At 48.0% G+C, this 26,015-nt stretch overlaps 1 protein-coding gene across 2 annotated transcripts in view; it reads left to right on the plus strand.

The window, feature by feature from the left end:
• Nucleotides 1-9,887: 9,887 nt before the first annotated feature.
• The window catches only part of EIF4ENIF1 (eukaryotic translation initiation factor 4E nuclear import factor 1), a 46,038-nt gene continuing 29,910 nt past the window's right edge, over nt 9,888-26,015 (plus strand). The window contains exons 1-5 of one of the 2 annotated variants that reach the window (XM_072599885.1): nt 9,888-10,021; nt 11,402-11,528; nt 22,730-22,803; nt 24,378-24,505; nt 25,644-25,921. In XM_072599885.1, the coding sequence (XP_072455986.1) occupies nt 11,433-11,528; nt 22,730-22,803; nt 24,378-24,505; nt 25,644-25,921 (576 nt within the window). In that variant the 5' untranslated portion in view covers nt 9,888-10,021; nt 11,402-11,432. Of the gene's footprint in view, nt 10,022-10,657; nt 10,676-11,401; nt 11,529-22,729; nt 22,804-24,377; nt 24,506-25,643; nt 25,922-26,015 lie in introns of those variants that run through there. The other variant, XM_072599886.1, reaches the window with a different exon arrangement.

Below are 26,015 nucleotides of genomic sequence, written 5' to 3' on the forward strand. Positions count from 1 at the left end.
TTTCTTGGTTGTAATTCTAGCTCCTTTGCTTTCTGGAATATCATGTTCCAAATCCTCACATCCTTTAAGGTGGAAGCTATTAAATCTTGTATTATCTAGACCGTGGCTCCATAATACTTGAATTGTTTCTTTCTGGATGCTTGCAACACTTTCTCCTTGACCTGGGAGCTCTGGAATTTGGCTAAAATTTTCCTGGAAGTTTTCATTTTAGGATCACTTTCAGGAGGTGATAGATGGATTCTTTCCATTTCCACTTTACTCTTTGGTTCTAGAATATAAGGGCAATTTTCCTTGATAATTTCTTGAAAGATGACATCTAAGCTCTTTATTTGATCATGGTTTTCAGGGAGTCCAAGAATTTTTAAATTATCTCTTCTGGATCTGTTTCCAGGATAGTTATTTTCTAATAAGATACTTCACATTGTCTTCTATTTTTTCATTCTTTTGGTTTTGTTTTGTTGTTTCTTGGCTTCTCATAAAAGTCATTAGCTCAATTCTAATTTTTAAGCAATTTTTTTCTTCAGTGAGCTTTTGTATCTCCTTTTCCATTTGGCCAATTCTGCTTTCCAATTCACTGTTCTCCTCATTGGCCTTTTGTACCTCTTTTACCATTTGGCCTGCTCTATTTTTAAGGTGTTATTTTCTTCATTATTTGTTTGGGTTCAATCTGTTTGAGGGGGGAAATGATGGGGTATAGACTCCTTCAATCTCCCCACTTAACCTGGCCTTTCATACTCAAATCTGTTATGTTACCTCTTGATTGCCCCACCTACTTCCCACCCAAGCCCTGCATTGTCTTGTCTGATACCTCCCAATTGTTTCCACCTGCTTCACTGGATTACATCACTAGTTACCCCAATCCCATCAAGATCCACCTTAGACCCTCCTCCCAGACCATTAGACCACCTCTAGATCTTTCCTACAGACTTTCTGTATATAAGTTCCATCTTGCCTCCATGAAGGCACTCAGATTCAAGGCAGCTCAGACTCTGTCCAGCTGAGATTCTATGTGGCCCGCTTATAACAAGTGTTACAAATGCTTAGGCTCCTTAAGAGTCAAACCAATGTGGCAAATCTTTAATAAATTTTGTTTTTCTTTGGCTTTAAGAAGGCTTGTGTTGAATTCACTTGAGAAGAACCCAGACTATCAGTATTTTGGGGTCCCTAGCACCCCTCAACCTCATCAAAAGGATGTTTTGTTCCTTGGACATCTTCACATATACCAGGTGTGGCAGAGAAGAGAAGGGAATGGGGGGGGGGATAAAAAATAGAGGGACAGATAGAAGAGAAGGGGAGAGAAGGGAGAGATAAAAAAGAAAGGAAGAGAGGGGGAGATAAAAAAGAAGAAGAGATAGAAGAGAGATAAAAATGGAGAGAGAAGAAAAGGGGAGGGGGAAGATAAAAAAGAGAGGAAGAGATAGAAGGGGAGAGATAAAAATAATGGGAGAGAAAGGAAGTGAGGGGAGAGATAAAAGAGGGAGGAAGAGATAGAAGAGAGGGGGAAGACATAAAAATGAGAGAGAAGAGAAGGGGAGTGAGGGAAAGACATAAAAAAGAGAGGGAAAATAGAAAAAAGAAGGAAGAAATTTTTAAAAAGAGGGAGGAAGAAGAGGAGAGGGGGAGATTTTTAAAAGGGAGACATGAAAGAAGAAGATGAGGAAGGAAGGGGAGGGGTGGAGAGACAGAGGCTGGAGAGTTGCAAAGATATGATCAGACAATTGCACAGGGAGGGTCAGAGACCACAGGGAAGACCATTTCTGCCCCCTCTGCCAAAGCGAAAAAGACCTTCCCTTGCCCTAATGGGCACCACCATTTCTTTCACTGAAATCACAAAATAAAATAAAACCCCCAACCTATAGTATTTCTGACAAAGGGAAAAAATCAATCAACATTTATTAAGCTCCTACTATGTGCCAAGCACTGTGCTAAGTGCTGGTCATACAAGTATGAAAAAAAGGGCCTGCTCCTGAGGCATGATGGTGGGCTGAGCTCTCTCTTCAGATGCCAGTTTGGAGCACCTAGAACAATAATGATGATGAGCTTCCCAGGACATGAGGATGAGTCCCAGAATAGGGCAGCCAGGTGAAAGATGAGGAAATATCAAAAAGACATTTTCTGAAGATCCAACTGACCCAACCAGCTCTAATCAGTCATTTCCCCAAGTGGGCAGACCTGTTGGGGGGAGTCATTCCTGAAGGGAGGAGTCAGGAAGAAAACTGCACACACACCCCCATGGGGGCGAGGATAAGCCAAGAGGGAGTAACACCCTCTGCTAACCAGTCACTCCCAGCTGACTCAATCCTAGAATCAGTCTAGATTCATTGGTTCTTTCACTTCCCTCCTTTCTCCAGAATGGGCAGCATGTAAAACTCCCTCTCAGGAATTTCCCATGAATGGTGGGGAAGACCCAACCCCAGCAAAAATGTCAACTTCCAATGCCTCGTACTGGACACATGCCCTGTGCAAGAAAGCCAAAGCTTGTGCCTTTGGCCTCTGGATATCTCTTTTGCTTTCTTTCCTCATTATGGGTGACCAAACCTTAACCCTGAGATAGCTGTTTCCATCTTGGGAGATAACCTTGGGAACCAGAAGAAGAACTTCTGGAGCTCCTGGTCCCTCATTTGGAGACGCCTGGCAGTTATTGGAGAGGCTCCATACTGATAGGAGGAGAAACTCCCCCCTCCCAGCTTAGTTTGCCAAAGGCCATAGATATTGGGGGAGACTGGGCAGAACCAAGTCAAAGGGGAAGAGCTAGCTCAATAGTCCTGCCAATATCTTCATTTTCTTGTTCGTGCTCTAAGTCTCTGTCAATTGGGAGAGTAGAATGCTAACTACATCATTACTTCATGTTTAAGTTTCCTTAATGCCTGTTTATATGGCTTTAGCATTTCTTTTGTGTGGAGAAAATAAATAGCTGTCCTATACCTGATCTATATTGGACATTGAGTACCTTTCTGCCCCTTTGGAAGAAGTCCTTAAAAATGAGCCAAATTTGAACTTGAAGGTAATTCCCCTGGGACTCCGGAATGGCAGTGTAAAGAGTCAAAGAACTTGAGAAAAAGAGTTTGACCTTTCTTTTTATGGACCATTCTCCTCCAGGAATGAATCCGGTTTTTTTGAGAAGGTTAAGAGTTAAAGAGTTTTGTCAAGATAACTTGCTAGTTATAGAAAGCTTTTTTTTTTTTTTTAAGAACCCAAAAGGCTACTCAACACATGGGCATCACCAGATATCCAATATAGAAATCTGATTATATTGTGTTCATCCTTTGCAGCCAAAAGTGGAGAAGCTCTAGAGTCAGTTAAAACAAGACCTGGAGCTGAGCGTGGCTCAGATCATGGAGCTGGTTGTTGCATAATTCAGACTTGAATTGAAGAAAGTAGGGAAATCATCAGACCATAGAGGTGTGACCTAAATATCATCACTTATGAATATGAAGTAGAAAGCATGAATAGATTTAAGGGGCTAGATCTGGCAGATAGAGTACCTGAAGAACTATTGTCAAGGCTCACAATATTATACAGGAGGCAAAAATATTCCAAAGGAAAAAAAAAAGCAAGAAAGCAAAATGGTGGTCTAATGAGTCTTTACAATAGCTGAGGAAAGAAGGAAAGCAAAAGGGAAAGATATACCTAGCTGAATGCAGAATCCCAGAAAATAGCAGGGAGAAATAAGAAGTAATGCAAAGAAAAAGAAGAAAGCTATAGAATGGGAAAGACAAGAGATCTCTTCAAGAAAATTAAAGATAATAAGGAAAAGTTTCATGCCAAAACAGGCATGATAAAAGACAAGTATAGCAGGGACTTACCAGAAGCAGAAGAGATTGAGAAAAGGTAGCAAGAATACACAAAAGAATTCTATAAAAAAGATCTTAGCAATGCTGATAACCACACAGTGGTAAGGTTACTGATCTGGAACCATATCCTGGAGAATGACACTGAGTGGGCCTTAGGAAGCATTGCTAACAATCCGGCTGGTGGAGGTGATGGATTTCCAGCTGGGCTGTTTAAAATCCTAAAAGATGATGCTGTTAAAGTGTTGCTCTCAACATGCCAGCAAGTGTGGAAAACTCAACAGTGGCCTCTGGATTGGAAAAGGTCAGTCTACCTCCCGATCCTAAAGAAGGGCAATGCCAAGGAATGTTCAAATTGCCAAACAAGCACTCATTTCACAAAGGGAATGGGGAAAGACATCGTGTAAAAGTAGGATCATAGCTGGTACCTGAAGGAAGTCAGCGAAGTCAGGAGACTGAGAAGAGGGGAGAGAGCTTTTCAGGCACAGGGGATAGCCAGGGAAATGCCCCGAGTCAGGAGATGAGTGTCTTGTGAAAGAAACAGTAAGGAAGTTGTGTCACTGGATTGTCCCTCAGTAGGAGTGGGGGATGTAGGGTAGAAGGATAGAATAGTAGCTTTGAATGCTCTTTGATCCTGGAAGTGACAAAGAGCCCCTGGAGTTTTCTGAATAGGGGAGCAGGGTGACATGATCAAACCTGTGCTTTGGGAAAATTGCGTTAGTGAATGAATGGAGGGTGAACTGGAGAGGGGAGAGATTTGAAGCAGGCAGACCCTACAGCAGCTATTGCAATGGTGAGGTGATGAGGGTTGCACTAGGGTAGGGGGAGGATCTGAGGAGAGAAGGGGGTGAATTCTACAAAGATGAAATTGACAGGCCTTGGCACCATATTGGATCTGGGGGGTGAGAGACAGTGAGGCATCCAGGATGACTCCTGGGCTGGGAGCCTGAGGGCCTGGGAGGAGGGTGGTGTCCTGCACAGTAATATGGAAGGTGGAAGAGGGAGGCTTTGGGGAAAAGAGAATGAGTGGTTTGCAACATATTGAATTTAAGAGGTCTCCTGGACACCCAGTTCAAGATGTACAATAGGCACTTGGAGATGAGAATCTGGAGGTCAGCAAAGAGCTTGGGGCAGGAGAGGGAAAGTGAAGACGAAAATGTAGAGATGGAAATGGAATTCTTGGGAGCCAATGAGATCAGCCCTAGCCAGCTACAGGATCATCCTAATGGTCACCCTTCTCTTCCAAAAGAAACCATCTCTCATTGGGTAACCAGAATCAGACCCAGGAAGTCTGGAAAAACTAGGTTACTGCCAAGGCTGGAAACATCCATTTCTCCATTCTGTTGGTTGATGCCCTATGCTTAAGGAAGGAAACAGAAAACAGAATATGGTCGCTAGGAATTCTGGGTGCTGCCCCAGCAGGCACATGTTCCCATTGCTGTGTGCTCATAGTCACCATTGTTGCTGGAGGATGGAGGTGGGGGGAAATGGAAGGGAAGGGTTGGGATGAAAATTTCTTCCCCATCCCTTCCTGGAAGTCCAGGGGAAATAAAGCCCAAAAGACAAACTCAAAGGAGCAGATCCAAAATAGGCAAAGATAGACAGTTTTCCTTCATCCTATAATCTTCAGAGTGGGTGGCTCCTCCTGACTCCAGCTCTCCATCTATGACTGAGTTGCCAGGCACCATCAAGATAACCCCCACTCCCAAACACCAGGGACCAATCAAGAGTAGTTCTATCATCCCAGCAAGGCACATGTCCCACCAGAGGCCAGAGGGCATGTCCAGCTCCATGGGATGTGGTTGAACATAGTAATCCCTTTGCTACCCTCCAATAACAGAATGCAACAGAGATTTGCAAACAAAGTGAGTGTGTGTGTGTGTGTCCCAAAGCCCATTGGTATGGAGCTCTCTCTACTTGTGGAGATCAATGTACCAAGTCTGCCTGAGAGGTGGGATGGAATTGGTAAGACCCAGAGAAAAGAAGGCTTTAGGTTTCCTTTGAACCACCGAGTATCCAGACTTTGGGTGCTTCTAGTTTCTAGCTTCAAGAGAAAAGAGGCAGGAGGTCAATCCCTCTTCAAGTTATTGAAGGAAAAGACTCTGGGAAAATATGAGAGGAACCAGTAATCCCCATCATGTCCCCATCCCTAGCTTGCTTCTCACAAGAATGGATGGAATAAAGGCCTCAGAGAGGGCATGCTCATGACCCCAAGCTGGGAGGGATGATGACGACATAGTGAGCAGTCAGAGAGATCCTTACAGGCTAAAGTCCTGGGCTGCATCTAATAAGATAGCATCTAATAAGATAAAATTCAAAGGGATAAATGCAAAGTCTTCTACAGAGTCCAAAAAATCAATTTCACAAGTGTAGGCTAGAGGAAGCATGGTTAGATATAGCACTGTGAAATCCTAGGATCTGAAGAGAACTTAAAAGTCACAGAACCTTAGATTTTAATCTTGAAGACACCTTGGCAGTCACCTATTCCAACCTCCTCATTTTATAGATGAGGAAACAGAAGCTCAGGGATCTGCCCAGACTGTAAAGTTGTAAGTGGCAGAGCAGGAATTCCAAGCTAGTTTTTCTGACTCATGTTCAGCCGCTTTCTACCTCACCCTGCTGCCTCCACCCAGGTCCCTTGTCTTAACTATCTTTCTTTGTTAGTAGCAAGAGTTCAATTTGGCGTACGGCAAAGGGAGGCATTTCCAAAAATGATTGGCATGTAAAACACAAAACCTAAAACTTATTTTTAAAAAAGAAGCATGTATTATAATATATCATAAATATAGATGGAATAATATAAACATAATGAACGTAATATATAATGATATAAAATATTATATATTAAAAGATCTTTTCCTGTAAAACGCAAAACCTATTTTAATTGGTTTAAAGGACAGGGGAAATTGAGAGAAAGAAAAGATGGAGAGGCATGATAGCTGTCTTCAAGTACCTGAAAGGGGACCAGACCAGTTCTGTCTGACCCCAGAGGACAGAACAAGGAATGATGGGAAGGAAAGAAATAGCAACAATTAGACACCTATTATTTGCAGGCACTGTGCTAAGAGCTTTTGAAATATCACCTCGTTGGATCCTCACAACAGGTCTATGAGGAGGGGACTGTTATTATTCTTATTTTATAGAGGAGGAAAATGAGACATCCCTTCTTTTTTACAATATAATACTGATCCATGTCATTCACATACCATGATTTGTTCAACTATTCTCCAGTTAATGAGCATTCCTTTAATTTCCAAATTTTTCCATTACTAAAAGAGCGGCCATAAACATATTTGTACCCATGAGTCCTTCCCTCTTTCTTCGATTTCTTTGGGGGAAGGGGAGTACAGACCTAGTAGAAGTTGTTATGTTTGTCCTTCCCTCTCGAAGAGGACCATGACATCCAGATGATGACATGACTTGCAGTTGACTTTGATTTGCGTGAGGGAGGGCTGTGCAAGGTCACTAGTCTCATTTTCTCCTCTAGAGCCATCTGGGTCCAGTGGCCTGATATTCATCAGGACAACTGGAGATGGCCCAGGATGCGATGGGAGACCCTGACCCTTTCAGGCTAAGGTCTTATCACATTCTCACTTGGAGTGTGATACACCCATTCTATGAATAGTCTTCTTTAAGTAGTTACTCAAGGGAAGGCTCCTTTACTTTAAAAAAAAAAATCAAACTGAGAGGGGAAGACCCTCAGGGTCCCCAGGTAAAAGAGAAGGTATCAATAGTTCAGAGTATACACAGTTCCATAGCTTTTTAGGCATAGTTTCAAATTTCTTTTCAGAGTATTGGACTAATCCAGGTCTCTACCCACAGTGCATTAATGAGCCTGTTTTCTTCCAGCCCCTCCAGCATGTACTTACCCCCTTATTTTTATTTGGGAAGGTGTCCATTTTTACCAGTCTGAGGGGTGTTAGATGAACCTCAGAGCTGCTTTAATTTGCATGTCCCTAATTATCAGCACCTGAGAGCATGGGGGTCGTTAAGGCACAGCTTTTGAACCACCACAGCTGCCTCCACATGTCAGAGATGATTACATCACGAGTTCCTATGGGGAGAGGGGGAAAGGTGTGGGCTGGAGCTGCTTTAACAGGCTTCAGAGAGCAGATTGTTAACATTTTCTGGGGGAGCATTTACACCTGGGAAATTGGCACTGGATTGGCACATCCTCTTCAATCATTTTTTCTGGAGAGCCTGTCCTTAAAACATTTGCCAGGATATGGCTGCCAGAATCCCTCTCCATGGACAAGTAGGTGGAGCAGTGGATAGAAAGCTGGGTGTGGAGTCAGAAAGACTTGAGTTCAAATCCAGCTTCAGACTTTTACTAGCTGTGTGACCCTGGACAAGTCACTTTTCCCATTTGTTTCCATTTCCTTAATTGTAAAATTAGGATAATAACGATAAATAATACTAATCTCACAGTACTATTGTGAGGATCCAGCGAGGTATTTGGAAAACACATACAGTGGGTGCTGCATAAATCCTCAGTCCCTTCCCTCATCCATGGACAGGTCTGAACAGAGGGAGGGTATATTAGAGGGAGGGTGCAGCTGAAGACCTGGGTTCAGATGAAGCCACTCGGATGCCCTGGGCCTTGGTTTCCTCATTGTCTACAGGAGGGCGCTGGCCCAAGCCCGTAGTAGGTGCTTCCTGACCCTGACCCCAAATCCCAGCAAGAATCCCCCCTTCTCCGGGAGGGCCCCCTCCTCCGGGAAGGCCTCCCTCCTCATTTCCTATTTATCCTGGATTCGTGTTTCCCCCTCCCATTGGATTGGAAGCTCCCTGAGGCCTCTTTTTGTATCCCCAGCTCCTGGCATACAGGAGGTGCTTAATAAATGCTGATTGAATGGAATTGTGGGAGGGGAAGGTGTTTGGGATTCCCCTCTCCCAGAAGGCCCAAGCTGCTTCCTTTTCCTGGCATCTGGCACACAGTCGGCATTTAATAAATGCTTGTGGAAGGAATGCCCGTCCTGGCAGGTGGACTTTAGACCAAGAGATACCAAGGTGTAAACCCAGGGGCCTAATAAATGGTGACGATTTCCACCCACTGCTGACACTAAGTCAAGCACCGTTCCACGTGGACGCTTTGGGCCTCGGTTGCCCACTCTGTAACACGAGGGAACTGGACAGGATCCAGTGCGATCGAATGCAGCAGGCATTAGGCGCCTGCTGTAAGCACTCAGAAGCCGGGAGGTTTGGCCAGACATCAGGCCTCCGGCTCCTCCCTCCTCCCCCTCCCCCTCCCCCTCCCTTTCCGGCGCCAGTCCCCGGGCGCGTGCACAAGCGGACGCCAGGACTGACGCCCGGCAGCACTCGCCACGAGGCCGCGCGCGCGCCCGAGGCCCGACCAGAGAACCGCCCCCCCCACGCCGCGCGCTCTCGGCCCTGGGGCCTGCCCTCGCCGAACGCCTGAGGGGCCATCGCCCCCTCTCCCATTCACTCTCCAACCATAGCTGGACGGGCGCCTTCATTCCCCGCTTGTGATGTCTACTTTTGAAGTCTGCCCCCTGAGGGGTGGGCAGTTCGCCAAAGAGCGCGAGTCCTCCTGCTCAGGGCTAGTCTTCTCTCATTTTATTTTGAAAGACTTGCATTTTCCACTCAGGCACCTCCGAGGTCACCTTCTATTGGGGGGGGGGGGGGGGGGGGGGGGTTGAGCCGTGGCGGCGCAGGCGCAGAAGCCGGTGCGTGGAGGGAGTTATTAAAGGGGCGGGGAAAAGGGGCGGAGTGAAGGCCCCAGTTACGGCGGCTGAGGGGAGACAGATCCAGAGCGCAGGAAAAGAAACCAGCGAAGCGAATAGGCGCTCGGGGTCGGGGAGGGTGGGGCGGGAGTAGGGCCAGGCCCGAAGAGCGTCTGGGGGAGGGGCAGCCGGGCTCGAGAGCGCGCGCGCGGGGCTGCGCGAGGCGGCGGCGCTGCGGCTGCGCGGAGGCTCACGGCCGGCTCGAGGCGGCCCTCACTCCTCGGACCTCCGTGCGCACGCGCCGTCGCGCTCACGCTCGCTCGGGGCGCGAGGCGCAGCCAGGCGGGCCGGAGAGCGAGCGGGCGGGCCGGGGGGCAGCCGCGGGGGCCGAAGCCGAGGAGGGCCGGGCGAGCACAGGGCGGCAGCACGGCGGCCGTGACGGTGGCGGCGGCGGCGGCGCCGGGGCCGGGGCCTGGGCCGAGCCCGGCCCGAGGCGCTGCTGAGGGGCTCCTCTCGTCGTCCCTGCCCGCCTCCCTCTTCCGCACGGTGAGTGCGCGGCCCGGCCCCCGGGAGGAGGGGCCTCCGGCCCGGCGTCCGGCTCGGCCCCGCCGGGGGCTCCTGCCGCGGGAGGGCCCAGGGGGCGGGGTGGGCAGCGGGCCCCCTCCGCCGCCCGAGCTAGGCCTCTGGTGCTGGCGGCGAGGGCGGGGTCGCCTCGGGGCCCGCGGAGGGGAAGCCCGGGGTTTCCAGCCCGGGAAGTGCCGGGCTGGGGGGAGGGGCTGTCCTGCCGCTGCTTGGGGAGCGCAGTCCGGAGAAACTGAGGCCGCCAGAGCGGGGCCCTCTGACGGGCCGGGGCGGGAGGCGTCCAGCGGGGCCTCGTGTGCGTGTGTCCGTGTGTCCGTCTGCCGTGTCCGGGGCCCAGGTCCTGCCCCCACAGCGGGGGGCACGGGCGCCGCGGCTCTGGTCCCGACTGGCCTCGCAGCGAGCCCTGGTTGTGGTTCGTGCTGATGCGGGGAAAGTTTTCTCAGGCTCGCCTCCTCCCCCTCCCCCGTGGAAGTCCCCTGCCGCCCTGCGTGGCACACCCTGTGTGCCTAGCCCGGTGCTGCGGGCTGGCCTTTCCTCCGTGTGCTCAGTCCTCGGGAGCCTCCAGACCAGGGACGTCCGTCTGTGAGCGCAGCAGCCGAGCGAGCCCCCCGTCCTCGGGTCCGCTCAGGGCGGGCGCGCTGCCCCCCTGCGCCTCTGCCCCCCCTGCACGCTGCCCCCCTGCCCACCTGCGTGCTGCCCCCCCTGCCCCCCTGCGTGCTGCCCCCCCTGCCCCCCTGCGTGCTGCCCACCTGCCCCCTGCCCCCCTGCGCGCTGCCCCCCTGCGCGCTGCCCCCCTGCGCGCTGCCCCCCTGCGCGCTGTCCTCCTGCGTGCTGCCCCCCTGCGTGCTGCCCCCCTGCCCCCCTGCGCGCTGCCCCCCTGCGTGCTGCCCCCCTGCCCCCCTGCGTGCTGCCCCCCCTGCCCCCCTGCGTGCTGCCCACCTGCCCCCTGCCCCCCTGCGCGCTGCCCCCCTGCGCGCTGTCCTCCTGCGCCGCTGCCCCCCTGCGTGCTGCCCACCTGCGCCGCTGCCCCCCTGCGCGCTGCCCCCCCTGCGCGCTGTCCTCCTGCGTGCTGCCCCCCTGCGTGCTGCCCCCCTGCCCCCCTGCGCGCTGCCCCCCTGCCCCCCTGCGTGCTGCCCCCTGCGCGCTGCCCCCTGCGTGCTGCCCCCCTGCGTGCTGCCCCCCTGCCCCCCTGCGTGCTGCCCACCTGCCCTCCTGCGTGCTGCCCCCCTGCCCCCCTGCGCGCTGCCCCCCTGCCCCCCTGCGTGCTGCCCCCTGCGCGCTGCCCCCTGCGTGCTGCCCCCCTGCCCCCCTGCGCCTCCGCCCTGACCTGCGCTGTCCTTGCAGGTGCACCGAGCCAGGGACCCCCCCCGGCGCCATGGATAGAAGGGCCGTGGGAGAAGCGGAGAACGGGGACGCCTTCCCGGACCCGAAGAAGCCGCCGGCCTCCAGGTCCCCGCACCGCTACACGAAGGTAGGCTTGGCCGCCTCCTCCCTCCGCTCCCAGGTGTGTCCGGCCTGGCTCGGACCGCGCCGTGTCCTGGAGGGGAGGCTGGCAGGCCGATGCCCGCTGTTGATTGGCGGTGCCGGCAGGTTCCGCAAACGTTCTCCTCTCGTAAGGGCTAAGGCCTGAGCTTTGGGAGACGCGGGTCCTGCGCGGTAGGAGCGGCTTCTTGGGAGGTGACGACACCCTTTCCGAAGGCTCGTCCAGACCGCTTGGGCCGCGGAGGCTGGCTCTTTTCTCTTTTCCTTGTTTTTCCTGGCGGTCGGAGTTAGGTGCGGGAAACGTCTAAAAACGTTTTTGTAGTTGTCAAAGTATCGCAGATGGGTGAGGGAAGGGTTTTAGAAAATGTTGTGGTGGCTCCTGGTGAAAGATCTTGTAGCACGTTGGTAATTCTTACCGTTATCCTTGCCGCCTTTCCTGGGTAAAATAACTTTGCTCCGGCTTTATTTTCAAACAGCACATGGGGGTGGGGGGGTTGCCAGGTGGATCCAAGGAGGCGGACAGGACTCCGTGACAATTCTCTCGTGTTGCCTGTGGAGCCCACAGGAGGTACCAGTGTTGGTGAGAATATCTAGCGCTTCAAAACACATCCTGTCTCTGTGTTGTTGGAAGAAATTCTCTTCTTCGCAAGATTAGCTGTGATTTAGAGTTAAGGGATCTGTTGAAAGTGGGTGAAGTTCAAGTGAGGACCAGTGTAGAGCTCCAGAGCAGCACCGTGGCCTGGTGAGCAGCATATGGCCAGGTCTCCTCTGTGGATGCTGATGCTGCTCCTTGAGCTTGGATATTTACCCTTGCTTTCAGCCCCTCACGCACCATATCCCCTCCTGTCTTGAAAAGTTAGCATACAAATAGTGTTCTTCATTATACCCTTTGGTTTTTATTTGTGGATCTTTTTATATTCCTGGAAACTGGGCCAATAAAACCATATTTGCTAAGTCTTTGTTATTTAGCAAGTTGTTTTGAAAAATACAAAGGAGGGGCAGCTAGATGGCACAGTGGTTAGAGCACTGGCTCTGGGGTCAGCAGGATCTGAGTTCAAATCTAGCCATGTACCCTGGGCAAGCCACTCAACCCCAATCACCTCCCCATCTCCCCCTCCCCCCCAGAGACAGATACAAAGGATTTAGTTGAACAGGAGTGGTAAAATCATGTTCTTAGTTGAATTTTCCCTCTTGCAAGCTTGTTGACTTGATAAGGACCCATTTTGGTAGCTTTGAAAATGCCTTTCTGATGGCTTCATTTTTTAGTTTATCACCTATAGGTCTGTTGGTTTTAGTCATGTTTCAGAAGCTTGTTACACACTGATAATGGAGGGGGGGGGTGACTTCTCCATATGTAAAAATTTGTACCGAAGGAAATTGGTTTTGAAATATTGAAGTATTAGTTGGGAGTAACAGTTGGGGTTGATCTAGCAAGCACTTCAGGGCTAGAAAGCGCTTGACTTGCCTGCGTACGTCACAAGATTGTTTGAAGAGAGATGACAGGATGACTTACTCATAGAAGAAGTATCGGAGCAGAGCCTGGGGGGTCAGGGCTCTCTGTCATGATTTCAACTGCCTCCCAGCTGCAAAGAGTTTACTTCTAGGACCCCAGGTCTGGCTAGAAGATGATTGTGCCACATTTCAGAAGCATTGTTAAGTTCTTTTTTGAGTGGACGCAGGAGGTGAAACATTAAGATCCATGATCCCTTCATCCTCCTGACCCTGCCAATCCCTCATTGCATCATCTGAAGTGTGTCCTTAGAGCACTGAGTTTTAGACACTGCAGAAGTAGGTTCCCATCATGCTCAAAGTTACCTGGGTGACTTTGAACAAGAAACTTATTCTGGGCCTCATTCCCTTTTCTGTAAATGACCAGGAAGTTGGAATTGGTCTTCTACGGTCCTTTGCAGTTCTAAATCCTATGATTATTGAGTTTGTGTCTCAATTTGTGTGTGTGTGTTGACTTTTAAAACTTTCATACCCCAAAAACCGAAGTATTAAGTTTAATTTTTAAAAATTTAGCTTGGAGGGATCTCCAAAACTGTCTTCAGGAATCTGTTATCCTTGTATGTATGTAAGAGATCCTTAGACTACACCTAAATTCTGACTGCATTGGGGAAAGTACAGTTGGACCTTGTTATGACGGTGGTTTTTAACTATCAAAATGTAGTGTGAGGTTGGTAAGCTTGTCATGATTTAGCTGGGGAAGTGCCAGGTGGACTGTATTATGAGGTCTGAGCTATCAGGGTATCCTTCAGCATCAGTTCCTTGGTACATACAAGTGGTTCCAAAAAAAAAAAAAATAGCATTGAAGACTTTTTCTGAGTCAGATGGCTTGAGTTTCCCTAAGCACTCCTCCCCAATATCAGGTGTTTCTACAATTAGTGTCAGATTGTAAGCGTAATATTATAATCTCGGTGGTGAATTGGAGGTGGGTAGGTAGTATATTGTTATGAGGGGTTCAGTGGGTTCATGTGACTCATTAAGAGGGAGAGAAATGACTGTTAGAAGGGAACAAGCCTTTGCTAATAGGATGACTTCCTTCCCTTGAGTTATGGGAATCAGGTGCTTCAGAGTTACAGGCTTTAATTTGTACTTGGCTTTTTCTCTGATAATGGGAGTGTGCTAGTGTGTTCCTGGTCAGTGGATGTAGCAGAGAAGGTATTGTGCTTAGAAGCCTTGAATTCAAATTCTGGCTCTTACTAGCCATGTGGCCTTGGGCAGCTCTCTAGCCCTTCTTCCTTACCAAGTTGGAGAGACCTTGTTCCAGAGCTGGAGAGAGTTTCTGTACTGTTGTATGCCAGCTGAGTTATATTGAATACAAAAGTTTGCATTTGAATGCTTCAGCTCAAGATTTTCCCATGTTGGACACGTGAAATAGAATTTTGCCAAGAATTAAGTGGAAGGACTCATGTGCATAATTAAAATTCAGATGTTAAGTCTCCAACTGTGAGATGACTCAACCATCTTTATGTCTTAGGTGCTGGTCTACTTACCTTTTGTTAATCTGTGGATTGTTGGAAGTCTTGATGGTGGTGACCTACCTATGAGAATTGAAGCCTGTTTTCTCCTTGGAGACATTAAAGAGTTACCTTGTGCCTTTGCCAAAATGGGAACTTTGTTAAATATATATTTTTAAAGTGTGTTCCCAAACATCCTTTTGTTTTAGGGACCTGAGATTAATCTAGGTCAAGCCCTTCGCTTGATAGAAACTCCTGACTAGGAAGTGGCCCATTGTAAAGTCAGAGTCTTCAGGAATGAGCTTCTTCCCTCCAGTCACCTCCACAGTTAATTGTCAGGGGAACAGAGTCTTGTGTCCATAGGCTGCATTCTCTGGAGGGTCTCTGTTTCTGGTTTTGTTTTTTGTTTTTTGTTTTTTTGGTCATTTCTGCTTGTCAATGCCTCTGAAATGGCGGTGTTTTCCAAGTTTCTTTTCCTAGCCTGGCTAGGAACTAGAAAAGGAGACCTTCTAGGTAGAAAGGACTCTAGAGGCCTACCCAGGGTCATGCAGAGAACAAGGAGAAGCTTGAACCCAGGCCCTCTGGGATTCCAGATCCCAGGCTTCCCAGAGTAATGGAGGAGTTGAAAGTGGAAATATGGAGATTTGATTGAGGTTCTTGTGTTTTTTCAGAGGATTATGGATTATTCATGAATCTGGATTTATTCTACTGTTTGTTGCCCATTGACTTGGAGATGTGAGCTGCCTTTTTTTAGCTAAGTTATCATGTGAGCTGATCAAGAGAGCACCCACAGGTTTGGTCTCTCCTCCAGCTCTGCAGTAGGCTGACACATAGGGGTCTGATTTTAACTTACTTTCAAGTGGACCATTCTCCTCTGCTAGTTGATGCCTTTCCTTTCCTTGGAAAGAGAGGTGAAGTAAGTATTGTTTAGGGCCCTACGAAAGGGGTGTAGAGGTCTAGGACTTGAGCAGAGATTTGGGGTGATGGGAGCTCACTAACTGAAATTGTGTGTTATTCCCATTCCATACTTGCCGTTTTGGAGCATATGCAGTTCTCAAATGAGAAGTTTTTCTGTAAAGAGTAATTCCTGTTCAGCGTAACTTGAATGCACATCCCTGGGCAGACTGTACAGAGAGCACTTTGCTCAGTCCCTGCCCTCAAGGAACCCCTGTTCTGATGGAGACAACATGCAGTAGTAACTCCTTACATACAAGGTGGTCTAAATGGAAGGTAATCCCATTGTGGAGGCACTAAGGGTTTGAGGGAGGAGTGATGGATGAAGAAAAGTGGGCTTTTGGGGGAAGCTTACCTAGGTAGAGATAAGAGGTCAGTGGTTCCAGGCACGGAGGAAGCTGATACCTAGGTGATGGAGCAGCCTGCCTCAGGAAACAGGAGCAGGTAGAGGCAATTGTAGCTGGCTGTTAGATCCAATGAAGCTTCTGCTAATGGAAGATACATTCTAGGGACATACTAACAAAACCTCTAGGTGTGCTGGAAAGAATGGTACATGCCTCCTGGAGTCTTCAGGGTAGAGGGAGGGAGGGAGGCCTTGGGTTAAGGGCAGGGGCCATTGGGACTTGGTGGGTAAGAGATGGAGAATCCTGGAAGGAGGTGGGGCCTCCCACCAGCAACCCACCCTGGGTAACAGACGTTGGAGGAGGCCTTTCAAGAAGTTGTTCCTTCCCCTCTATCCCTACCTCCAGCCTCCCATTCAGATCTCAGATGATTCCTGGGTCCCCCTGGGCTATGGTGACTGGCCTGGGGATTTCGTTGGTATAAAGACCTCCCTGTAACAACAGCAACAACTACTATAATGAACATTTAGGTAGTATTCGAAGATTTGCAGAATGCTTTGCCGTTATCGCATTTGGGATGCTTATGTAGGTAGCAGAAAGAGACACAACTCAGAGTGGTAGGGGGTATTATTACTGTTTTACAGGTGAGACTGTGGCAGACAGTGGAGGTGACACAGTGAGTGGAGGCTGGATTTGAACCCAGGTCTTCCTGACTCTAGCTCTAGGGCTCACTATCAGCCTTGGTGGCTAGTAATAATGCAGGTAGACCTCCCTGCTGGGGATCTGGGGAAACCATGTGCTGAGCTCCCCCGTCCACAACACTAGAACCTAGATCTCCTAGATACCCAGGGCTGCTCCCTGCCTTCTCTGGTCCCCCACCCCAGAGAACAAGGATGGGTGTTTTCCAGGCCAAACAATATGTAGGTGAAAACAATCGATTTCGGCATTTTCCCCATTTCTTTACATTCTGTTTCGTGATGCTTGTTTTGGTGTCTCCATTTTCAAATATATCTTTCCCTTTTCTACCCACATAAGTGTCCCTTTTAACAAACAAGGGAGGTCGGGAAGGCAGTTAATGAAAACCACCCTACACAGGGTGGACGTGCATTGTCCGCCCCCTGATGGCTCCCACCTCTGTCAAAAAGGGATGGGCGTCTTCTTGTTTCTTTAGAGGGATGCCTGACAAGAGCGCCTCCTGTTTGTCCTGCTCATGACTGGTCTATCTGTTGTTTGGTATCTAGCTGCCCCCTCCTCCCATTAGATTGTGAGCTGCTCTGGGCCAGGGACTCTTTGGGTTCAAGCTTGGTCATTTTAATGACTGCCATGTAAATAGCATTCATTTTTGTCTCTTTTCAAAAATTTTCATTTCTGTTGTGTGTATTGTTTTCTTGGTTCTCACTGCAATAGTTTGTATAAGTCTTCTTATACTTCTCTGGCTTCTTCATATTCATGTATGACATGATAACATTCTTAACTTGTTTTTAATTTGTTTGGGAGACACTGGCACAGGACTTTTCTCCATGGGGTGCCCACATCAGAGAAAGGTGCTATGCTCTGTGAGCAAAGCAGAATTGAAACAGCTCAAAGGAAACACAGGGTGCGCAGATTTAGAGAATCCACCCCAAATGTTCACACGGACTGCCTGTGCCCAGTCGAGCATTTTGAGCTCATATTGGTCTGATCAACCACAGTCGGACACACTGAAACTTGACTTTATCATAGGGATGTCATTTGGTCCTCTCTGAGAACAAAGGACAGCCATGGCATGATGACTTTCTTAACTTGTTTTTAATAGTGAAGAATGGGAGGGAAGAAGAGAGTGTTGGGTGCAAGGAGGCACAGAGTGGAGAAATGAGAGGGAATAGTCTAAGAAATGCCAATTTTGTTTGGGAGCCATATTTCTCTGCAAATAGGAGCTGTTCAGTAGGGGCAGAAGGGGGTGTATGTGTCAGGAAGCTGCTCCTTCAATAGGAAGATTTAGTGTGGTTTTTTGTTGTCTTATTTTTTAAACAAAGGATTTTTTCTGGAGAATTTAATTGCGACAATCATTTCTAGAGGAGGTGATGCTTGAGCTTAGCTTTAAAAAAAAAAATTTTTTTTTTTAATATTTTCCATTTCTTACATTTATCCCATGTATTCCTCCTCCTCCCAGAGAGCCATTCCATGTGACAAATAGGATTTTTTTAGGGAGGGAAAGCACAACTGACAGATCAATTGAGAAAGTCTGTGCAGTGGGAGGCTTGGGGGCCTTTAGCCTCCATGAAGGGGCAGGTTGGGGGTGACTTCTCATCTCTTCATTGGAGTCCTGCTTGAGCTTGAGAGTTGTGTGACGCTGAGCTTTCATGTGTGCGAGTCTTTCTTTCTGTGCTGTAGTCACAGTGGAGGTTATGTTCTCAGCTCCGTTTCTACAGACACATGTCATGTCATTTCTTGCAGCATAGTAGAAATCGATTATGTTCCCATGTTACAGTGTTTTTAGTCATTCCCCAGTCAATGGACATTCATTTTGTTTCCAAATCTTAACTGTCACAAAACTATCACAAAAAGTGCTATCAGTATTTCTGGGTACATGGAGACTTTTTACCAATGGCATCCTTGGGCTGTAAAGCAAGTAATAGACTTTCTGGGCCAAAGGGTCTGGAGATTTTAGTTACTTTATTTGCATCATTCTGAATTGCTTTCCAAAGGGCTTCTATCACTGGCTTCACAGCCCCACCTCCAGCGTGTATGTTGGTATGCCCTTCCTATACTGGCTTGACATTTTTGGTCATCTTTGCCAATTTGCAGGGTGGGAAGGGGAGCCTCAGCTTTGCTGAGATTTGCATTTCTCTTTATTGGTGATTTGTAGCATTTTTTTATGTGGTTTGTATTTTGCTATTTTTTTGAGAACTGTCCATATTCTCTGACCATTTTATCTATTGGGGAATGTCTGTTTTGTTTTTGAATATACACATAAATGTACATACACGATATCCATTCATTTATTAGTTATTTACATATCTTGGATACCAGACTCTCATCAGAGAAATTTGAAATAAACAATTTTTTCCCCATTCTACCACGTCCCTAGATTCATTAATGTTGTCTGTGCAGAAATTTTTCAGTTTCAAGCAACCTGTTTTAGAGCTGAACTTTTAAGGAAACAAGAGACTTCTTAGGATTCTATTCCAAGGATAAGTATGGGGTTTAGACCTTTCAAGCTAAGATTGCCTCGTCAACTTTGTGGTGTCACAAGTGGGCAGTGCTACACTACAGTCTAGCTGTTCATCAGCTGTTCATTAGCTGCTTGACCATGGGTCATCTCTGACCCTCTGGAGAACTGATTTTTTTTCCACAGTGAGAATATTGGACAGAGCTTCTTCTAGTAAGGGTCCAGAACCTCAGAATTAGCAGCCATAATACAGCATCACTCATTTCTAAAATAATCCATGAACCTCTCTTTACAGAGGCAACCTGGTGGGGGGCATGTTAGCCTTGGGAGGCAGGAGAGACCTGATTTCAGTCCTGCCCCTTACATTTCCACTAGGTCATCCTTGTTAAGTCACTTTTCTCTGTTCCTGTTTCTTCATTTGTCACGTGTCGATAATTCCTGTAGTATGTATTTTGCAGAGTTTCTGCATAGATCAAATCAGTTTGTGTAAAGTATTTTGGAAGCCTTTTCTTGTCAGTAGCGGAGTGACTTGATTAAAAAGCCTGTATAATTTTTAACATTGGTTTTATAAAATGTTGAGTTCCCAATTCTCTCTCCTCCCTCTTGCCCCTCCCCTACCCCTTGAGAGGGCTAATGATGTCTGATCAGTTATGCATGTGAAGTCAGGCAGAACATGCAAAGCCTTTGCTAAAAGGTGGCTCTGTCTTAACCTAGAAGCCTGCAGATTACCTCCACTTCCTTTTCTGTTGGTCTTGGACTTAGCAGAATGCTGTATTTTAATACCAAGGGGTAAATTAGGTTGTGGGCATCCCTACTGCTGCTGGGCCTACCAGGAGATTGTGAGAAAAGTGCTCTGTGAACAGTAAAAGACAAAAAAGAGTGAGCTTTCCTTCTTGTTCCTCAGGTTTATAGCTGTTAAACAAAAAGAGGAATCTCCCATTCTGTGTCCTAGTGAGTTTTGTCAAAGAATTCCAGAAAGTGCATTTAATGTTCACTCCTGGGGTTCGCTTTTTGAAGAAATGTTAGTAAATATTTTGTGCCAGGTACTGTGTTAGAGCCCTTGAGGAGCTCCCAGTCTGATGGGGAGACAGCATGCAAAGAGTTGGATGGACAAGCCATGGAAGGATCACTTGAGTCACAGGGGAAGGCCCCAGAATTAAGGGCCATCAGCAGAGGCTTCCTGTAAAAGATGGGTCTCTAACTGGGGCTTGAAGTGGGGGGAAGCATTCCAGGCATGGGAGACCACCAGAGGAAATTCCAGGAGATGGAGGAGCAGTGTCACTGGATGGAAGAATACATATATGGGGGTCGGGGAGCTGGGGGAAGGGGTGTGGCAGGACTTGGAACACCCCCGGATTTTGTATTTGGAAGTGCTGGGGAGCCCCTCGATTTATTGTGGAAGGTGTGACATAGGCCCATGCTTTAGAAAATTCCTTCAGGGGGCTGAATGGAGGGAGGAGACCTGCAGCAGCCTTGGGTGGGCATATGGGCATTTCCTTTCAGTGGCATGTGTGGGTTTCTAGATCTTTATGAAGAGGGACAGCCTGGAGAAATAGGTCCCTTTCACAGCTGCCCCCAGGGATAGGGTTGGTGCTACCACAATGCCCCCTCAGCATCAGACAGGCATCTCTTGGGAAACATTCTGGCACTGGTTTTGAGAAGCTCTGGAGACGGTTCTTCTGGAGCCCTTGAGGACAAAGCATATTCCTCCTGCTCAGGATGGAAGCAGCCTTGGAAGGGCTGCTGAGCCCTTCTCTGAAGCCCTCTTCTTGTCAACCAGGAATTAGAAGGAAGCTGGGAGGATTGAATTCTTCCTCTAAGAGAAGCTTCATCTCAGCCTGCATGGTGATCCTCACTTGTTGGGTTCTTTAGGGTTTGGGGGTTTTTTGAGTCACTCCTGGGCTGTGAGGGCGGTGCCTGTGTTGCACACCCAAGAGGCCTGTTGTGAACTGAAGCAGATTTGCATACATATGTCCAGTTAGAGATGAGCCTAAGCCAGGTTAGTGCCGCTGCTGGAACAGCCTTGCCTGTATTTGAGATCTGGGTTGCTTAGAGTGACATTCTTTTGTTTATTAAACTAAACACATTGAAAACATTTGGCATGCCTGTCCCTTTCCCCTGTTTTATGTTCAGTCTGCTTCCACCAGAAAGGTGTGGTTTTTTTTTAAGTTTTAGTATTTTGGTTAAGATCAACCCCTGAGGTGAGCAAGCCATTTGGGTCTTTCCATTGTAGGCTTTTTCCTCAGCCTTTTGGTTATCCTTTCAGAACCCCAAAGAACCAGTCCCTTGATGTTCTTATTGGATCATAATAAGCATTTCATAAGTGCCCAGTCCATGCACCAGCTCCAGTGCTAGATGTGGTGAAAGTACCAAGACAAAAACCTGACAGGTCCTGTCCTCAAGAAGCTTAAATTCTCTTGTGTGGAGCTTATATGTGTCTTTCTCTGTCTCTGTGCCTCTCTGCATGTGTGTCTGTCTCACTCTATTTGTGTTGCCTTCTCTGTCTCTCCATGTCTATATGTGTCTCTGTCTCTCTTGCCATTTGTCAGTCTTCTCTCTTGCTGTCCGTGTGTATGTGTGTGTGTGTGTGTCTCTGTGTCTGTGTCTGTCTGTCTGTCTCTACCTCTCTGTCTCCCGGGGGGTGGGGTGGGATGGATATGCTTAGGGGAAAAAAAAGAAACTCTATCCACCATACGTCAGCTTTTTTTAGGGTGAAGTGATGACTGTGAAGAGTTAAGAAGTGGAGGCATGCAGTGGCACTGAGATGGGAGCTGGGAGATTGTTGATGACCGGCAAGTAGATCAGTCTGGTTGGCTAAGAAGGGCTTTGAATGCCTTATGTCAGAGTCTGTATTTTATAGGGAGCTCCAGGAGCCCCTGAACCAGGGGAGTCGGGCTTGGCTTTAGAGATGTCCTTTTGCCAGCTGGGCAGAAGCTGTTTTGGACAGGGGAGTCTGGCACCATTGCAGGAGGGCGAGTGGGTGATCGTAAGGGCCACAGTGAGGGTGGTGCTGGGATTGACAGAAACCAGGCCTCTGATCTTGGGGTCAGGGCCACTGGAGTTACCCTTGCAGTAGTTCCTCTGGACAGTGACTTCTGGGGTCTTGAATCATGTGGTCCTGTCCACTTAGTCTGAGCTGATTCTACTGGGCAGGGACTGAAGGGACCCTAGGCCAGCATGGTTCCACTAAACCCCAAATGGTGAGTTTGCATGGGTGTTCTGTGCACCTCTCAGAAGTGATGACGGCGCTTTCCCAGAGGACTCATGTCCCCTTTCTTGGTCACATGAAGCAGATGGTGACTTGGGAGAGGTTCTCAGTGTGTGGTCAGCCCTTTGTTCTTTGGGGATTGTTAGGGTTCCTTCAAAAGTAACACATCTGCTCTTTTTAAAAAGCCTTTTGGTAATGTAGCATTTGATTGTAGACCAAATTGTTCCCTTACACATTGCTTCACTTAAAGTGTTTCTTTAAATGTTGCTGCTTTGAAATTGCATTGGCATCTTTTTACAGTGATGGATCTTCCCTGCCATTAATAGTTTCTGTGTCACTGAAAGATGATCTTTGCCCTGTATAGAGGAGGAGGCATGGATGTGTTAATCAGGAGTGGATTGGCTGTTCTGGGAGTCAGCTGGGCTCTCTTCTCCTGCCATTTGGACTGTCTCATACATTAGATTCATATATGTCTAAGGGTAATGTGCAAGAGTGAGGCAGCTGTAACTAGTTGGATTTTCTGGTGATCTGTCTTCATAAATATGATTCAGAGCAGCAAATTTAATTCTCTTTCAGGAGGAACTTTTGGACATTAAAGAACGCCCTCACTCTAAACAGAGGCCTTCATGCCTTTCTGAAAAGTATGACAGGTATGTTACTATTCAGTGTCTCTTAAGAGAAATTTTCTTGCTGTGATTGTCAATTTAGCAGTAACTTTATATTTCTAGTTTGGGGGTGAAGGGAGGGTTTGCTGTATTATAGGATTTTGTATTTGGATCACAATGGGAGAGATCTTTGTAATTAAGAATGGATATTCAGTCTGCATCCTCTTTAGTTCTCTCCCCCCAGGCCCGTTTCTTTCTCTCCCCTTGTCTCTGTCCATCTCTGTCGCCCCCCCCCCCCCCCCCCCGTCTGTTTCTTCATGCCTGTCTGTCTCCCTTCCTCTCTCTCTCTGCCTGTCTGTCTCTGTCTTTCCCTCTCTATCTCTTTCTGGGTGTGTGTGTCTGTCTCTTTCCCAGTCCCCATCTCTGTCTCCGCTTCCCTGCCTCTCTCATTTCTCTTCCTTGCCAGCTTTGGGACAGTTTTTATCTGCCACTGCATCAAATGTGAACTATTTGAATTCAGCCATGTATTTTAGGTTTTAATACATAAACACCGTGGCCCAGCATCTATTTGCTGGTAATTGCCAGATGCTTCCATAGCTCACCTCCTCCCCTGTTTGCCTTAGTGTCACCCTCCCTGTCTTCATCTAGAAAGAAATGGAAGTGATCCCTTGCTTTCTCTCAGTGGCTGCTTGTCAAGGATCTAAGTCAGTTTTCTTTTCCTCAGTGATGAAAACAGGACCCATTAAAAACTTTTATTTTTCCATTTTGCATCAGACACAGTTTTTAGAAAAAACTAGGTGGCTTTGAAATGCCTCTCAGAATTTAGACCTGGGCAGCTAGGAGCTGCCTCATGGGTAGAGTGCTGGAGCTGGAATTAGGGAGACCTGAATTCAAATCTAGCCTTGGATACTTAAACAGCTTGACTCTGGGCGGAAGTACTACATCTTTCAGTTTTAGTTTGCTCATGTGTAAAATGATAATAGACTTAGAAAACCCAGACAGATAACTCTCAGGTGACTTATATAGTAACCTAATACGTAGATTGGAAAAACAGGTGTTATTGTCATTCTTGGGAACCATCTGTAACGATAGAGTGCTTGTTAGCCTGCATTAGCTAGTAAGCAGACTTTTCCCCCTGAAGGAGGGGAGGAAATAAAATCACAAATGACTGTGGCTAAGTCTTGGCCATTGGGGTGTAGCTGGGTATTGTGTGGTAGGTTGGGAGAAAGGCTGGGCTAGGGAGGTGGGATTTCCTGGTGTCCTTTGAAGAAAGGGGAACCCTTGGATACATGCTGCTCCCTAAGCTTCCCTGACTAGTGGGGAGGACAGCAGAGAACTGGAGAGAGTTGAGTGAGAGGGATGGCCATGAAACCTCCATGACAGCAAAGCCACTGAGCCTGCCAGTGTCTGGCATCTCCCTTGCTAAGGGAGATGGGGGTGCCGGTGCCACTAGCCACAGGGCCTTAGATACCAAACCCAGTGTTCGCTTCACTGCCCTCCCCCCCCTTCTCAGATTAACTTAAACCATGTTATAAGCAAAGCCTAAGGTCAGTATGGACCAGCTTCTTTGTGGGAGCTTTCTTAGTGTCATGACTTGAACATTTTCCTTTGGCCTGTAGCGATGGTGTCTGGGATCCTGAGAAGTGGCATGCATCTCTTTACCCAACCTCAGGGCGAAGTTCTCCAGTAGAAAACTTCAAGAAAGAGCTGGACTCGGAGCGGCCTCCTCTGATGCGGAGGACAGTAGGTAAGAGCCTGTTGGAGAGGTGGTGGCAACTAGGCACTCTGTCCCCAGCAGAGCCTTACTGTGTGCTGAGGTGGCCTCATTAGAGGGAGAGCCCAACTGCAAGACCACAGAGCCCTTGACTAGTTGAAGTGGGCTTCCTCACCTTTGTGGCTCAGGAAGTCCTTTCTAAGGCCTTGGAAGCCTTTGATCCCTTCCTTTGTGGATTATGTTGATTGAATAATTGAAGGAAACATTCAAGTTCAGTATGAGGTTAACAAAAATGAAGATGGGATGATTTTTATCACCCAAGTTCAGACCCCACCCCCAAATGAATGTACACCATTCTTGGGGAGGAGTGGCCCACAAGTTTTCCTTCTAAGAAATGTTTCTCTCATTTGGGAAACCAGCCTCCAGTTAACTCTAACTTCAAGGCTGTCCTTGACTCCTCAATGGCCAGGGTAAAGCCTCATTCCTGGAGGAGGAGGAGGAGGAGAGGGAGGGGCTGTGGAGAATGGGGTCTTGGCCCAGGTTCAGCTCAGCAAAAAGTTTGCCCCTTTGAATCCCCTCTTCTGGGGTTGTGAGAAATGGTACTTTGAAGCAAAATCCAGAGATGGCACTGTGCTAAGAGCTTGGCCACAGTATCTTCCGATCAATGAGTCGAGCCTGCTTTCTGAGCGTTTTACAGTGCTCAGAGTAGATGTGGTGTTAGTGAGACATGTAGGTTTGCTTGACAGGAGACAGGTGTTGAAAACCTTGACCCAAATCCTTTCTTCCCCTGAGTAGAAAAGAGGCACTCAAGGTAAAACTTGCCTTTAGAAATAACCTGTTCACGATGTGGCCACTGCAAGGAGACTTTCCTCAGTGAGCTGAAACAAACATCTGTCAGTAAAACCTCACAGAGCAGGCTAGAAGTGGTTTGAGCCTTAACTCTTGTGCCACAACACTTGTTGGTTAATGGTCTAAGTTTCATGGAGACTAATTGTGAAAATGAGTCTTTCTAAAGAGTGTTCTTGGGAAGAAATAAAGGATCTCTTTATTTAAAATAGAAAGTCTTCATGATTCCTTTGTGAGGCCCCACAGAAACTGCCCTTGGCCATAGATGCAGGCAATATTGTTGTCATTACCCTCCTTGATCTTTTTTTTTTCTTTTTTTAAACAGATCCAAGAGAGCGGGTAAAAGAGGATGATTTAGATGTTGTTCTAAGTCCCCAGAGACGCAGTTTCGGAGGGGGCTGTCATGTGACAACCTCCGTCAGCTCCCGGAGATCAGGGAGCCCTTTGGAAAAGGACAGTGATGGCGTCCGCGTGATTGGAGGCCGCAGGATTGGCAGTGGGAGGATCATCTCCTACAAAGACCACCGCAGCACAGATAAAGATTTGAGGGACTGCAGAGACCCCAGAGACCGTGACAGAGACTACAAAGACAAGCGTTTCCGGGTGCGCTGTTGTCATTGGCGCCCAGGGATCGGTGGCTGTTTGCCTCGTGACATGGCTCTGGAAAGGGCGGGCCTGGGCTGGGGGGTCACTCGGG

This window comes from Notamacropus eugenii, chromosome 4, assembly GCF_028372415.1.
Source record: "Notamacropus eugenii isolate mMacEug1 chromosome 4, mMacEug1.pri_v2, whole genome shotgun sequence".
NCBI lineage: Eukaryota > Metazoa > Chordata > Mammalia > Diprotodontia > Macropodidae > Notamacropus > Notamacropus eugenii.